The 15,451-nt window shown below is 40.8% G+C and overlaps 2 protein-coding genes across 2 annotated transcripts in view; one reads left to right on the plus strand and one right to left on the minus strand.

Annotated features, from left to right (window-relative positions):
• Nucleotides 1–75: 75 nt before the first annotated feature.
• On the minus strand, nt 76–8,914 carry adck5 (aarF domain containing kinase 5). Its single transcript, XM_080786874.1, has 15 exons — nt 8,723–8,914; nt 6,548–6,639; nt 6,205–6,366; nt 5,840–5,915; nt 5,520–5,720; nt 5,229–5,369; nt 4,599–4,712; nt 4,378–4,509; nt 4,201–4,284; nt 3,538–3,619; nt 3,275–3,353; nt 3,088–3,179; nt 2,676–2,928; nt 1,816–1,932; nt 76–1,452 (listed from the first exon to the last, which is right to left on the minus strand). The coding sequence occupies exons 1-15, from the start codon at nt 8,744–8,746 to the stop codon at nt 1,350–1,352; spliced, it is 1,752 nt and encodes a 583-aa protein (XP_080643000.1). The 5' UTR covers nt 8,747–8,914; the 3' UTR covers nt 76–1,349.
• A 578-nt stretch (nt 8,915–9,492) lies between these two features.
• Nucleotides 9,493–15,451, plus strand: part of ctdp1 (CTD (carboxy-terminal domain, RNA polymerase II, polypeptide A) phosphatase, subunit 1) — a 94,227-nt gene continuing 88,268 nt past the window's right edge. The window contains exons 1-3 of the mRNA XM_080787461.1: nt 9,493–9,565; nt 10,168–10,550; nt 14,553–14,636. Of these exons, the coding sequence (XP_080643587.1) occupies nt 10,192–10,550; nt 14,553–14,636 (443 nt within the window). The 5' untranslated portion in view covers nt 9,493–9,565; nt 10,168–10,191. The remainder of the gene's footprint in view (nt 9,566–10,167; nt 10,551–14,552; nt 14,637–15,451) is intronic.

Below are 15,451 nucleotides of genomic sequence, written 5' to 3' on the forward strand. Positions count from 1 at the left end.
TAGTGTTTGTTTTTCATTCACAGTAGTTAACTTGTTAATAAAATGTTAAGACAGATTATCGCATTTGAGGTAGAAACTTTATTTAACATACTTAAAATGATGTAAAAAAACAAATTAAGCTTGTGGCGTATTTTCTGAACGTCTTAACTCGGCTGTTGGAAGGGGAATTAAGCTGACTAGTTGGGTACTAATACTTGAATAGCAGCATTGACATTTTTTATGCAGTATCAAACCCACAATACATTGCATTAGTGAAGAATTAACAAAACGCAATAAATAAAAAGGGAAAAATGTATAGGGTTCATCATCCTGCAAACTGCCTATTCGATTAGAAGGTATATTTAGCCAATGACAAATTATTTACACAACCGCAAAATCAAAGATTGTTTCTTGTAGAACATGGGTAATGGAGCCACCACCTAATAATGATCGTTTTATTTCTAAAAGGTTATTACATGCATACCAATTACTAGGTTGCATGTGATACCGACCAAAATCATTACAACTGCACAATTAGCATCACTGTTGATAGATTTAAAATAATAAAATACACCAATTCAAATGAAAAGAGCAGGACTGATACATTGAAATATTACTTCTACATGACAAGACCGGTCAGACAATAAATGGAACAGGATGCTCCTAAAGCCTGATTTATACTCGATGGTTGAACACAGGCCCACACCGAAAATAGATTTACAAGCTCACGTCATGCTGCGATGCATTGTGAGCTTGTAGATCTGCAATTTTTCCGATAGGGATGGAGGCAATCATTTACTACTGAACTTCTGAGTAGCTAAAATCTTTCATGCATTAAGCAAGATCATATGCTAACTAAATTAGGATCAATGTCTGGAGACAATGAAAATTGTCTTCCAGAGGCACCAAGGTTTTGAAAATGGACAAACTTCAGTTGAAAACTAATTGTCCAAAGAATTGTTAAGAAATTGCCATACACATTACAGCAGCACCAACTCCTTTAAAATCACAAAAAATATATAATATTGTAAATAAAATGTTAAATAGGTGTGGTTTTACCATTCTAAAAATATATAAAAAAAACCATTTTAAAATAGGTATGGTATACCATTATAAAATGAATTGATTAAGGTTGAAACATTTGTTTCCTAGTATGTGTAACTGAAGTATATCCACTTCAAAGACCAAGTTCCTGTCACCACAGTCGCAGATACGATTTGGCATCAAAGTCGGTAGTTACTAGCAGCATGTGAGATTGATTCAGTAGTGGAATCTCTCTTCTCCTCTCACACAGAACTGTCCAAGTTGCACCGATCTTGTGCTTGAGGCAGGTCTGCGTTCTCTGGTCCTTTTGGAGGGCATGTTGTTCTTTATCTCAGATACTCGTACATCTCGGCATCCAGAGATATGAGACCGAAGTAAGACAGCACGTTGACAAAGGTCCGGGTCAAACTCATCATAGCCATCTCTGATCTGTGGAGCAATCGAATAATTACGGACTCTTCCAATTGCTGCAGGCATGAGGATTGTCAGCGGACATGTACATGAATAAATTAATTGGGGTGCAACAGTCGATTGAAATAATACATTATTTTAAAAAAGATCAAATTTCCATAGCCAATCTTGTTTGTCGCAAAACTTAAGTATGAAATAACACTGGTTAATAAATTCATTGAAATTAATTAAAAAAGAAAAAAATATATATATATAAACAAACATGCTTTTTGATTGTTCGATTAATCAAAATGTATGGAGAACATGATCGCCAAGAAAATAATCCATAGTTGCAGGTCAGGTTGCAGCCCTAAATGAATGTCAAACTGCACTGCTCCTTACCTCAGAGCAAACTCGAACTTGAGGCTCTGCCAGCTAGAACACATCCAGTGGAACGCTCTGAAGTTGCACAATATCCCTGGACCATCTGCCTGGAGCTTCCCCACACTCCGCACAGCACTAAAGATAAAATAACATTCAGGAACAGATGATACTATAACTGCAGATTTTTATTATTATTAACTGTTAGAACTGTAGACAGAAAACACCAGAAAATGCTACTATTGTTTCTGTGGTTGTGAAGAATCCTTGTATTTCCTGATCCGGGTTCTGATAAGCTCACTTCACCAGGCTTTCCCCAGTACCACAGTGGATAGTCTGGTTTCTATTCGGAATCAACCAGAGTGACCCAGTCTAGAGCGAGCATGAAAGCGATTTGTACCACATTGTTATTGTGCACATAGATCAAGTAGCCTAGTCTTTACAAGTTAGAATAAAAAACATGAAATCATCACGAACGTACTATTTTAGTATGCCAAATTAGTATGAGAGACTTAATATATCCGAGAGCTTAGCAGCTATTAAATAGTACATGCGATGCATACTAAATTCAAGTGGTGGAAGAAGTCAAAGCATATCTATGTGTAGTACCTCTGCTTTGTCAAAAGATGGGGCACTTCGCTAACATTCCGTTCCCAGAAGGAGCAACTATTTAGGCACTCGAATACAATAGTATATTGAAAATAGCATGCGGTTTAGTATATAGTACATTAGTATGTGATTTCAGACGCAACCATGGACATGCAAAACAAAGTACCGGTAGTCAAGTAATTAAAGAAACATGCTGAAACCGGCAAAGCAAATTGATCCCAGTTTATGGTTCTGAAGTTGAGAGAAAACACGACGAGTCTTCTTGCACTAACCTCTTAGCCATTAAAAAGTAGCGGTCCACCGGTGCTCCCAGACTGATGTTGATGCTGCGGACTGTGTTGAGGTTGCGGAAGACAAGGAGCATGGGTCGGGGCATCGCTTTCAGCACCTTCATGATGCTGTCAAAGCGATGCACGGCCATGTCTCGCATGTAGGTCGTCTCCTCTCTACTCAGAATGCTGGAGAGACCCAGCTCTCGCATGTTGATTGGTCGCTGTAGCAGCATCTCACAGAAGAGTAAGTACTCTGCAGGGCATACGCAACAAATGTCATTAATGGTAAATCATTGATATTTTATTGTTTTATAAGTGGTTGAGATGAATGGACATGAAATGTACGGATTGCAGCATTAAAGCACATTTTAAATAATTTACATAACACATGAACACATTTAACAGCCCTTACCTTTGACCCCAAGGGCACTGGAGAACTTCTGCATGGCTGCTTCATCTCGCAGAACTATAGACCTCCATAGTTCACAAAGTGCCACTCTGTCTCTGGAAGTTCAATAGATATTATGTACTCTATTGGAGCCGAAGCCGATACTAGAGTTTTAAAGCAGTATTTTAACACAAAATATAAACAAACTCACGTTTGACTGAGATATTCATACAAGCCATGGTCCAGTAGTACCAACTCTGCCTTGTTATCAGGGCCACGCCTCACTAGAACTGTAACTTCTGTGTTAGTTATATGGTCATAATCCCATAAAAACAAATCCTATTGGAATATTTTATAGATCAATAATCCAATAGGATTGATCGTTCCAAACTTTTTGGGAGGCAAATGAAAGTGTTGTAAACCGTATCCACTTTTATGTAATGATAACAGACACACACACCCAATTGCACTCACCATTGCCAGGGTGAGGATCAGCATGAATGAAGCCAGTGTTAAATATCTGCTCTGAAAACGTCCGGATCAGTTTATCAGCAGCCTGAAAGTAAGTATATAAATGATAGAACAGTGATAGAAGGACCCTCAGGTTGGTATCCAGATTAGACCACGGACCCCTATAACTCTGAATGTACAAATGGACCCATAAGGATTAATTTGGATCCATTTGTACACTCTATAAGGGTCTAAATTGGTTCCCAACTCTGAATTCAGCGGCGTGTTATTTCTTGATAACAGACCGCGCTGCTCTATAACAAACCGCTGTCTAATCAAAGCCTCGGAGCACCTGCTTGCGCTGCTTGGATTTCATGCTGTATCCAACACGACAGCCATGTAAACAAACACACAATGCCATTTAGAGCTAAACATTGCTCCCAAGAATGTTTTTGAAAACATTTGAAGCGAGAAATAGACAATACAGTACCCGGAAATGTATTGCATTTGATCAACACTCTTGTTGCGCTCAGCGGAGCCAACTTGGAATACTTTATTACCGTAAGCAAGGAAACTCTTCGTTTTGTTGTCACTTTTGGGTACATTTATTATACATTATCCCTTTCTTATAACTGCAGAGTTATCATTGGCTACTACATTATATCATCCCGTTATCACATCACTTACGTCTTTCAAACTCAGTCCTTGTCGTTTAATCTCTGCGACGTTGTTGATCTTGCACCCTTCACAGAACTCGGCTGTCATTACTCTCTTTGAATTGGGGCAAAAGAAACAAGCTTTAGTGACAATCAGGTAGCGAAAAGAAGGCATCCGCGAGACCACAACCATGCAGAGTAATCTCACCTTACTGGTTTGTTCCCAGAAGACTTTAGGTACGACGACGAATTTGAAGTGTTTAAGTTCCTCTGCGCACCTCTCAGAGTTTCTGGCCTCGTTTTCAAAGTCCAACTCTTGAGCCAGAGTCCCCTTCAAGTCCTATAGCAATTAGAATAATCACCAGTATTACACATAATATCAAATGTATATATTAAGAGTACGCAAAATATAATATATATTGCTCAGACCTTGAGGACCCATCGAAATCCAAAGCTGGGGTGCATGAGCTCTACAATGTCGAGGAGATATTCCAATGTGCTAATATCTCCCTCAAACCGATCCCTGAGATCAATGTATTGCACCTTCAAGAAAAGAGAGCACCTTTACAAAAGATACAAAGTACCTCAAATGTAATAACATACATTAGTCAGAATCTATGTTTTATTAATATACAAGATGGGAATTGTTTACGCTCTTGTCCAACAGTCCAAACTAATAGGCTAGTTATTTTAATCAGGCCCATAAGAGGAGATACAGTGACAGTGAGTATAGCTAAATGCTCATACACTAAATACTAAACAAAGATATTCCCACATCAATTCTGTAAATACAGCCTAATTTTTACCCCTAACAACTGACGCAATAATGACTACCGGTAGTATTTTGTATTTCCGGATTGAACGGAAGATACACAGATTTTAATGGTCCATAGTGCTGTACAAAACAAAAGTACCAGCTAAAAGGTGTGGGATGAGAAAATAGATAAATATTTCAGTGTCCCATGAAGCATTTACGTCTATTCACACATGAAAGTGTGTGGGAAAGGTATGTCGTACTTCCAAACGTGGGTTTGTGCTCCGAGTCTGGGCAGCACTTACCTTCACAGCAACAATAGTTCCATCCAACAACTCTGCTTTATGAACCTGGGCTAAGCTGGCAGCTGCTATGGGATCGTTGTCAAACTTCTTGAATATCTGTTGGGGGCTTTTATTGAAATCTTCTTGGAAGAGAGCGTCCACCTTTTAAACAAAATAAAATATATAACATGACATTAAAACCTTTAGTCTAGGTTTATATGTGGGTGACTGGGTGTATGACTCACTGCAGTTTGAATATTAATCGATTTGACTGTGCTAATTTGGTTGGTTTGGTTTCCGGTTAGTTCTTACCTCTTTGTATCTCCTGTCCAAGGCCTTGTCCTCTAAAACCTGTATGGTGCGAATGTATTCAGGGGGCAAGAGGTGGTTGAAGGAGCACAGGCCTTGTCCAAGTTTGATGTATATTCCACCATTTTTCACAGCTCCATATACCATTTTGTCTGCTGCCCTCTGGTGGCAAGCCGACATTGCATCCAAATAGGGTTGGCTGCTCTGGCAGGGGAGGACACATGTACAATACAACATAGTATTTAAGAATAATAGCAGAGATATGTCGTCGCACATGGGAAATACTTTTATGATATATAGGTCTTTTATGGTGACAAGCTTACCTCATCTAGCCCACGTAATGTCATGTTGCTCGTCCACCAGTAATCAAATGAGATACAGAGACCAATGCACACAGATCTGAGGACACAAGCAGGCTTGACATCACTTAAAAAGGTTTCTATTTAGCATATAAAGGTAACGTGTTACCGTTTATGCAGGGTTTAATAGCAGAGAAAAGAATACATGCAATTATTACATGCAATGCCGTTATTTAATTTAACTACATTTCCTGGGAAGTGCTAATTCTATCTGAGCAGAAACAGAATGACCAGAGGGGGATATCAAAAGCAGAAGCATGGATTCCCCACAGCAAATCCATGGCATTGGACGACATTGGGGGAACGATGACTGTTGGTGATCCACCCACCTTAAGAACCGACCACTTCCCTCGATCTCAATCTTCATTTTCCTCCGCTCACGAGGTTCTGACATGGCATACTGGATGCCGTACTGGATGCCGTACAGCGAAGGCACACCGGCAAGAACTGCGAGAAACATCTTTTTCATCAGTCCTCTGCTCTTCCCCTCCCTGAGAGAAAAAGAAAGGAGGTATAGTGGTATACCCACATTATTGATATGTACATATATATACTATGTCAATTTACTATAAGGTATAGCCTATTGACCATCATGTAAAAAGACCGCACGGCAAGTTAGAATTGTCTAGAATTGATCTATGTTCTAGGATGGAGACTCAGTAGATAACAAACCTCAAAGAACTGAAGGTTCTGGTGAGTGGGTTCAGTGTTCCTGGGTGTTGACATCTGTGGAGCAGGGCCATGTGTCGTAGACACAGCCTCGACTAGAAGAGAGACATACAGATAGTTGTTTGTTGTTTATTTACAGTAGAGGTCCTAGCTAATGTTGTTATTACTAGTTATCAGTCCAATAATTGAAAGGTTTCTTTGGGTCACTGATGCCTAGCTCACAAACACATGAGGGGCAGGGGCAACCCATTTTAAACAACATATAACATTGAGAACTATTGTTTTTTTTGGTTGCGACCAACCACGTGGCCAAATAAGAGTCTCAATAATTCAGAGTTCAATTCAGTGTCAGTGGCACGGACAGGGACGGATTAACCCCCATGAGGGCCCCTGGGCCGGTCATTTTTGCAGGGCCCCCGGCCCCCCATAGCGCGCGTGCACGCAACATTTTTGTGTTTTCCCGTGTTTTTATCATATTTTTGACCTACATTTAACTAAATCAGGGGTTTTTTCAACTGATTATGAACCAGGGACCACCACGCTGACTAAGGGTTAGGGTTTCCCTTGAAATTGAAACTCCCTTTCTGTGGAAGTTCTTGACATCCGACTTCCCAGTAACTGACATTGATGTCATCATACATCACCAGGTCACTTAATGAACTAACTGCCACAATCTAACTAAAGGGTGACGAGTGATGCTTTGTAGTTGTGTGCACGCAGAACACGATGACACCAGGCAGTATCACACAAGTTCTGAAGTTGAATACACACATAGATAATATATACACTAGTATTGGGCATGTGACGTCACCAGCAGATATGAGACAAGGACAAGAACAGAATGGATATAAATAGAACATGCATCTCGTATCACATTAGTATTTTGGAATATATTGTGATAAGGATAGGCACTAATAAGCTTCCGCCTATGCCTTTTCGATCACCTTAAAAGAACTGTTTAATTGGTAATGTCTTGTAAAAAGGAAAAGATCGAAATAAACTATTCATTCATCATTGTGCACAGACTTCAGTCTATCTGATAAAGTAGTTGATGGTCATCGTATCATGGCGGGTATCAATTATGCTTATGTTTGAGTGATTCGCCACATGTATGTACTGGGTCAAGCAGTTATGGTCATAATTCATGACAGTGTGTGTGTGCGTGCGTGCGGCTGTGCGCGTGCATGGTGGGATGCCCCATCAAGGCCACTATCTCCAGCCAAGATACTTTGTTGTTTTCATTGACTGTCTGCATCTGAGGACACAATGTTTTCACCAGTGACAAATTGATGTACAGATAACATTAGCCCTAATGTCAGGGACCTGACCGACCGTAGTGGATTTTTCAAAGCAGCTCACTTCACAATGATGAACACTTGGAAAAGGATAGTATCACGTGACCACGGAATATTACCAACACCTATTTTGCCTCGTTTCATCTGATCTCCTGCGACATTGAAAAAATAACAACAAAAAACATGGAACTCAGTTTTCAATTTCCCTTTGAAAGTGTCAAACTGCAGATTGATTCAATGCACATCACAATCACAACATGGCTGAAAACGTCTCCCCATCATCCAGTCTGAAACCGAACCTCTTCTCATACTCTTAATTCCTACTTCTAGCATTTATTGTTTCCCATTTTTGAAAGATTGTATGAAGGTGTCTGTACTTGTTCTGTTGTTCACATAGGCTATATTATTTATAATGAATTGCATTTTTATATGCTTTACAGCAAATGCTGTTATTTAGGTAGAATGTTAGACAGACACTAGGTTGGATGTACCTGGTATAAGTACCATACTTTCGTTGAACCATGTCAATTACTGTCTCAATTCAGAAGGTGAAAGTGTTTTCTTTGCACTCTATGTATTATCCTTGGATCAAGATGGTCATCGATATGAGTCTCGTATCAAGCCTCAAGGCTATCTATTTATGTGACCAGATATGGGTTCATGACTTCATGTCATGACATGAACTCTGTTCTTACTTTGTCGTTCTGTCCGGATAAAACATTAAGTGTCTCTGGTAAATGCTGCAGAGCAATACAAATACATAAGGAGCCACTGGGATGTCATGTGTATTAACATTTATATAAAGTTAAACAATTTAATCTCATGACTGCAGTCGTTGCTAACATGACAATTCAAAACAAAACATTCACAACTATGGATTTACCACTTTGAAGGTCTCCCCCGTCATGGTGCCGGCGTCCCACACTTCGCGTCCTGTTCAAGAAAAATAATAAACCAGAATATTCCTCCTATTTCTATTGTAACCTTGGACTTCTGCCTCCCTGTTGCTACTAACTAATAGCACAAATTATGATTACCCCCATCTCTCCTGCTGCTGCTACCATACATCATTATATTCTCGCGATAACCAGACGGCCTGCTATTGGTTGTATTCGACTGTGACGCAACATCGCGAGATTGTTATCGGCCAAAAAATGAACAGATCTACAAGCTATAGCAACGCATCGCGATCAGTAGCGATGCGACGCGTTGTTAGCTTGCAGATGATCAGCAGATCTGTTCTGTCAAGGTATATATACTCTGATATTAGGATACGACACTGACTGGCTATTACAACAGTATCTGTGTAGGTGGGATGTATTACAAATATGGACACTAGTGCGCGCAGAGTAGAATAATAAATTGGGTCAATGTTGGGTCCCATTATCCCATAATATCAAGAGTGCTCGTCGCCTGATAATCAACTAGCCAATCACCCGCGACCGTCCTTCCCGGTTCTTCCAGGCCATGGGATTGTCATTGCGTGCGAGCGTCCTTCTATTCCATGGGATAGAACGGAAAAGAGTAATTAAAGTTAAAATAAAATAATAATAAAAAATAATAAAAAAGGGGGAAAGTTACAGCTTTGGTGTTGGTTGGTGTAACCTTTCAAAATATATCTCTCTCTCTCACACACACACACACACACACACACACACACACACACACACACCCCTTGGAAAAACATTCAATGGTTACATCATGTTACATCAGTCATCATCACCAGGTAAGAGGTAACCATAGGGTCACAGCAATCCCGATGGTCTGTACTGTACTCAATGCAAGCTAATAATAATAATAATAATAATAGGCCATACTTTTAACTTTAATGCACTTTATATTTGAAAAATACAATTTAAAAGTGTACCAGTGTATTAAAAACCTCTTTACCATAGTCTTCTTTTACAGACAAGACATTATACACACACTCCATATTTTGACCGGTGAAAACTTTCCAAAATACATTGTCAGCATGTTTTTCATTATCATTATCATTCATTATGCAATCCATGAGTAGGCTAATATTTCATCACTTACAACACCATCATCATCATCATCATCATCGTCACAGCGCACCGGATGTCGTCGTACGACCGTGTCGCACGCAGTCTCTTTCCTGTTTACGGGCGGGAAGAGCGAACCTGTGTGTGTTGCATTGATCACTCTGCTCTCCACAAGCAAAGCAGCACGTTTTGGCATTTATATCACACAGAGGCAAACATAAATACATATAAAAGCACACCATATTCTCTTTTTCTTAACGACCGGCACGACCTGGAAGGGAAGGGAAATAACCTATGTTTTATTAACGGAAAGTTGACGGTTAAGGGATTCTGAAGAGAGAACCACCAGATGGAGGATCCTGCAGATTCTGGTGGTGGTGGCGGCGGTGGTGGTAGCCCTGACGGCCCGGTGGAGGAGGGAGGCCCCGCGGTGCAGCAGTGGCAGCAGCGGCAGCAGCAGGTGGGGGATGTTTGCTCGCCGGCCTCGGGTCTCCCTGTGCGGCTGGTGGAGTGGAAAGTCAAGCCCGGGTCTCAGGTGAATGTGGACTCCGTGCTGGCGCTATGCGTCCCCATATCCCCGGTGGAGAGGGAGGCCCCGGCGGCGGATCATTCAAACAGGCTGCCGCCGTCCGAAAAGAAGCTGAAGTCGGACCGTGCCGGAGTGGTGAAGGAGCTGTGCTGTCAACCCGGACAAGTCATACCCGCTGGGTGAGTGAGCGGACCCGGTGCCGTCCCCACCCGCTCGCCTCGTACCCACACACGGTCTTGTCGTTTACGGTTTCAGGCAACAACAACATTCGCAGCAACATAACACGTTAGCATGTTAGCGAGCTAACGATGCTATTAGCCGCTTCGCTAAAGCCTCGCTCATATTGCGTAGTGTGCGACGGCGTCAACATCAACATGTACAAGCTGGGCTGCTCTTTTTGACAAGCGAACGTTTACGAAACCATGCTGCCCCGTGTGTTGACTCGGTCGGAACATACACAGAGTTAACACAGCGATGTGGTGGTGACGGTGACAGGCAGACAGGAGTCAATGATGATGGGCGCTCTCGCCTCTCTCATCCTCATGTGTTTTACACTCACAGCTTTTACTTTACCCTTTGTGCCTGCGAGCTGCCTTGTAGTGTAAAAGTCTGCGCTGTCGCAGAATTCAGTCGTAATTCCTTTTTTTGTTTGTTTAACAGCATTCAGCCCTGCTGTGTTATTAGATAACCAGTCGACTTTGACAGCAAACTTCACCTGTTTTCTGGGTAAAAGTGTTACTTAAAATACGTAGAAAAATGTTTTGCTTTGCAGTCACTGTCAGTGCCGTGGTACTCACTGTGTGTGGTCATTGACAAGGTTGTTCCAATCCCAGCACAACGTGGAACAGTTTAATTTATTTAAATTCAAATGAGCTTTATTGGCATGAGAAAACATATGTTTACTGCCAAAGCAAGTGTCAAAATATAATAAAACAGTTGAAAATGGGTAAAGTATATACAGTTGGGGGGGGGGGGGGGGGGGGCATTGAGTAAACAGAGCTATGTTGCATTGCATGATATATTCAGTATATGTAGTATTCACGGTAGGGGAGAACAGGGTAATGCAAATATTTCACTATTACTTCACCAGAAGTTTAGGTCAATGAGATAATTTATGAGAATGACTACTGTCGCCACATCTAAAGTATAAGTATAAAGTATAGCGTAGTGTTGAGGGAACTAGCCCTAGAATGGCTCTTGTTGTTTCATACAGTTTGTACAGTATTTCACATACAGAGCACACATAGAACACCCTACTTAATTTCTGTTCAGGTTCAAAATGCGTTTCCTAAATGTGATAAATGCTCCGTTTGTACTTGCCCATTCAATAATTCCAAGGACGTGGAGTGAAATATGGTCCTCTAGTTTCATATCCATGTGAAAGTTCTGTCACAAAATGTGTATTTAGTAAATTATATCCACTTTTTCACGAGATGCACACGGACGTCTTTCTCTCCGGGCAAAGGGGCCCAGAATGAAAGCTGGACTTCATTTATCAAAACTTCCTCTGATCACCACAAACGTCATCACCAATTGACCAGGGAAGCACAAATGTGTTTGGGTCACACAATTGTCAGGTGCCTTGCTGGGTAATTTACACACCACTTGACAATTGTGTGACCCAAACTTTTGTGTTTCCCTGGTCAATTGGTGATGACATCTGTGGAAGTATTGGTAAAATCAGTCCATCGATCATTCCCGGCCCCTCGCCCGGAGAGAAAGACGTCCGTGTGCATCTCTTGAAAAAGTGGAGATAATTGACTAAATACACGTTTTGTGCCAGAACGTTCACATGGATATGAAACTAGACTAGGACCATATTTCATTCCACGTCTTTGGAATTATTTAGTACAAACGGAGCATTTATCACATTTAGGCCGCCCATAATTCAATTCAACCAGGAACGGGTGGAAGGGATCTATGCCTCTGATACATGAAAATGTACGAAGTTAATTAAATGATCACAGGCATTCTAGGTCTATGAGGGAACATACTGGGGCTATACTAAATCTAACCAACAAAATTAAACTGAGACCCAATCTGGTATAAATCAGTTGTTCACAAACTTTTTCAGTTCCAGACCCAAACTTAGAAAATGTACATTATGAATTTACATCTACATTAATTATATTAATTATAATAATAATTATAATATTATATATAATATATATATAATTATAATTATATAATAATATAAATATAATAATGTTATTATAATTATATTAATATTATTCACATGGCATTATCATATATATTAATATTTTATTATACAGATTTGTTTGAGAATATGTTGATCATTTATGTTTTATTTTTTATTAGACTGCCTTGGAGATGAATCCCTCCATGTAATGGCATTGGAATGAGCTGTGTCAATATGGAATCCATGCAGTGTGTGGAATATCAGCATTGCTAGGGCTAGCTAGAGCAGGGGTGTCCAAACTTTTTTCAAAGGGGGCCATATTAGAAAATATTAAAACACCCAAGGGCCAACCTTACTATATCTCCTGACATAATGTAGCGTCGGACTAGTCTATAACAAAGTCACATAATGTAGCGTCGGACTAGTCTATAACAAAGTCACATATACACATCGCATTTAAATGATTCTATTGAACTCATCATATCATCGTCAATATTTCAAATCAATGGTCTTTTATCGGGTGTGTGCTATGAACAAAAAGTATCTCTCAGCCTTTTTTCAGCCATATGTCACATTACCAAATGTAACCAGAGGAGCAACGTAAAAATAATAATACAAGGAAGAAGGAACAAGGAACACTTGAAAATTATATTCTGGGAAATGCCCAGGTTAAAAAACTTGAATGCCTCCCCCTAGCCAGCCGGGGCGCCTGATGGAGGGGAAAGGAACTGGTTCCTCCCACGCACTACGTCCAACCATGGGGAAACTCCCCCCTGTCAGGTGTAAAGGAGCAACTTGGACACTCAGGCATGAAGGAAGCATGACTTCAAGTCTGTTGCTCTCCCCTTGTCCCCCATATATGGGGACTAGGTTGGCGGAGGCTGTGTAGAGCCAAGGATCACATTAAATAATTGACACACGGGTGAAAAATGGGTTACAAAATCACGGGATAAATTAAAAAAAATACTGTACTGTTGGGCGGGGCCGTTCATAATACAATTGAGGTATGAAGCTGCGGGCCGCATGACATTTATCCCAGGGCCGCATTTGGCCCGCGGGCCACACTTTGGACACCCCTGAGCTAGAGCATACCTGTCAACATTGAAATTTGAAGATAAAACTTGGTCAATTCCAGTTCCATAAATAATGTGCCTTGAGTTCATCAAACAGTTGGCATCGGTTCAGTTCCTTCAATTAAAAAGTTCCACCTCAGGCCGGTTGTTCAACAAAATGCAAAACAAGGAAGAAACCACAGTTCAGTAAAGTTCATTCAATACAAATATCCCATTTCAGATTATTTGTTTTGGTAGAAAAGGGGAACATTTACAGTTGTGAGCCATGAAAACAGGATCCTATGTTTCGGCAACACTGGTATATACAGTAGTAATAATAGCTGCCTGGGGTGATAGCATGTCCCTTTGGGGTTTGTTGTCATGATAGCTGCTTTATCTATGTTGTTGCATGTTAAAGCTCTAATCAGTCAGACACACGTGAACAAATCTGTAGCCCCTGCCACCAATAGCTTGAGCTCTTATTCCCTTGGTGATCATCCTATTGGACAACATGTTACATGTTTTTTAAACTGTTTGTTTGCCATATTTCTCAAGAAATGATGAGTCATATTTGTCAGGTGAAACAAGTGCTGTCTTCATTCCCCCCCTATTATTATTGTAACGTGTATGTTTCTGTGTCACAACCTCGCGACCCTCGTTTGCGTTCGTTTCCGACGTTCTGTTCGTGGTTCAATCACAGCTGTCACAGTTGTCGCTTCTAAAGTGGCCACGGGGCACTAATATTGTATTAGTAGGAGACGCTTTCCCAGGGAGCGCACACTTCCGCCGTGCGGGGCAGGGCTTAGGAGGCAGCCAATCATGACTAGGTCGCTACTACGTGATTTTCTACATCAGTTTCAGACTATACCATTGGCTTAGGGGGCAGTCAATCATGACTAGGTCGCTATTAAAAACGGGCCCGTTATATGTCAGGTTTCACCTAAATCCTGGATTGTAAAAATGTCAACTAATGTGTTTCTTCTCTTTAGGGGTGTCATTGTCAGAATAGAAGAATGCAACCACCCCATAGTAATGAAGGGACTGTGTGCTGAATGTGGCCAGGATCTGACTCAGTAAGTACACACCCACGCACACGCACTCACACACTCACACACACCATTCTCATTTTGCAGGTGTGATATGTAGATGATTGAGCTTCTTGCAGTAGGGGTGTGACAGTACACTAAGGGCACTTTCACACCGGACAAGGCGGACATGTTTGGTTTGTTTACATATTTGGTACGCTTTACAAAGTCCAGTGTCTTGCCCAAGGACACTTCGACATGTGGACAGGAGGAGCCGGGATTCGAACCGCCTAATGCTAATATTTGGTCCTTGGTCCTTGATCCGGACCTTCTAAGCGAACTTTGCGTGTGAAAACGCCCTAACATATCAGTTTTGTTTTCGGGTTTGAAGCTACAGTTTGGTTAGTTTTCAGTACAGTAAGGGGGGCAATCATACAATTAAATGTCAGTTATTATGAACGTTTGTCATCAACAGTTCTTGATCTTTGTTATAACATTTTAAATTAAACACAATGGAAGCAAAACATTGAGTAAAATAATAGAAAATGATACAATAACGGTTCCATTAAACTTTCCTCTCAAAAAGGAGGGTTCACGATTTGTGGACCTAATCGCAGCCAGTGAATTTACAGAGCTGGGACAGTTATGTCTCAGAAGAACTGAAATAATTTCCCATAATCACTTATGAAAACTAAATTATATGGCCCACGGCTTATGTATAATATTCTACTTTCTACTTCTACATGCACATCTGTCTCAGGCACCATGCCTGACGAAGGTCCATAATCTGTTTTTGCACAGATCTGAGGGCGGAATCCTCCCTTTCTTTTTTCAAAGTAATGGCTTGAAAATAAATTCAAGAG

Source organism: Protomyctophum bolini, assembly GCF_963924005.1.
Source record: "Protomyctophum bolini genome assembly, chromosome: 17".
Taxonomy (NCBI): domain Eukaryota; kingdom Metazoa; phylum Chordata; class Actinopteri; order Myctophiformes; family Myctophidae; genus Protomyctophum; species Protomyctophum bolini.

What these genes read in the sequence shown, in the direction of transcription:
- adck5 (XM_080786874.1), bottom strand. Translation starts at nt 8,746, where the DNA reads ATGACGGGGGAGACCTTCAAAGTG. An exon ending in GAACTATTGTTGCTGTGAAG is followed by an intron (nt 4,713 to 5,228) that starts GTAAGTGCTGCC and finishes CTTTTCTTGAAG; the next exon opens with GTGCAATACATTGATCTCAG. An exon ending in TACTTTTTAATGGCTAAGAG is followed by an intron (nt 1,933 to 2,675) that starts GTTAGTGCAAGA and finishes TTTTATCTTTAG; the next exon opens with TGCTGTGCGGAGTGTGGGGA.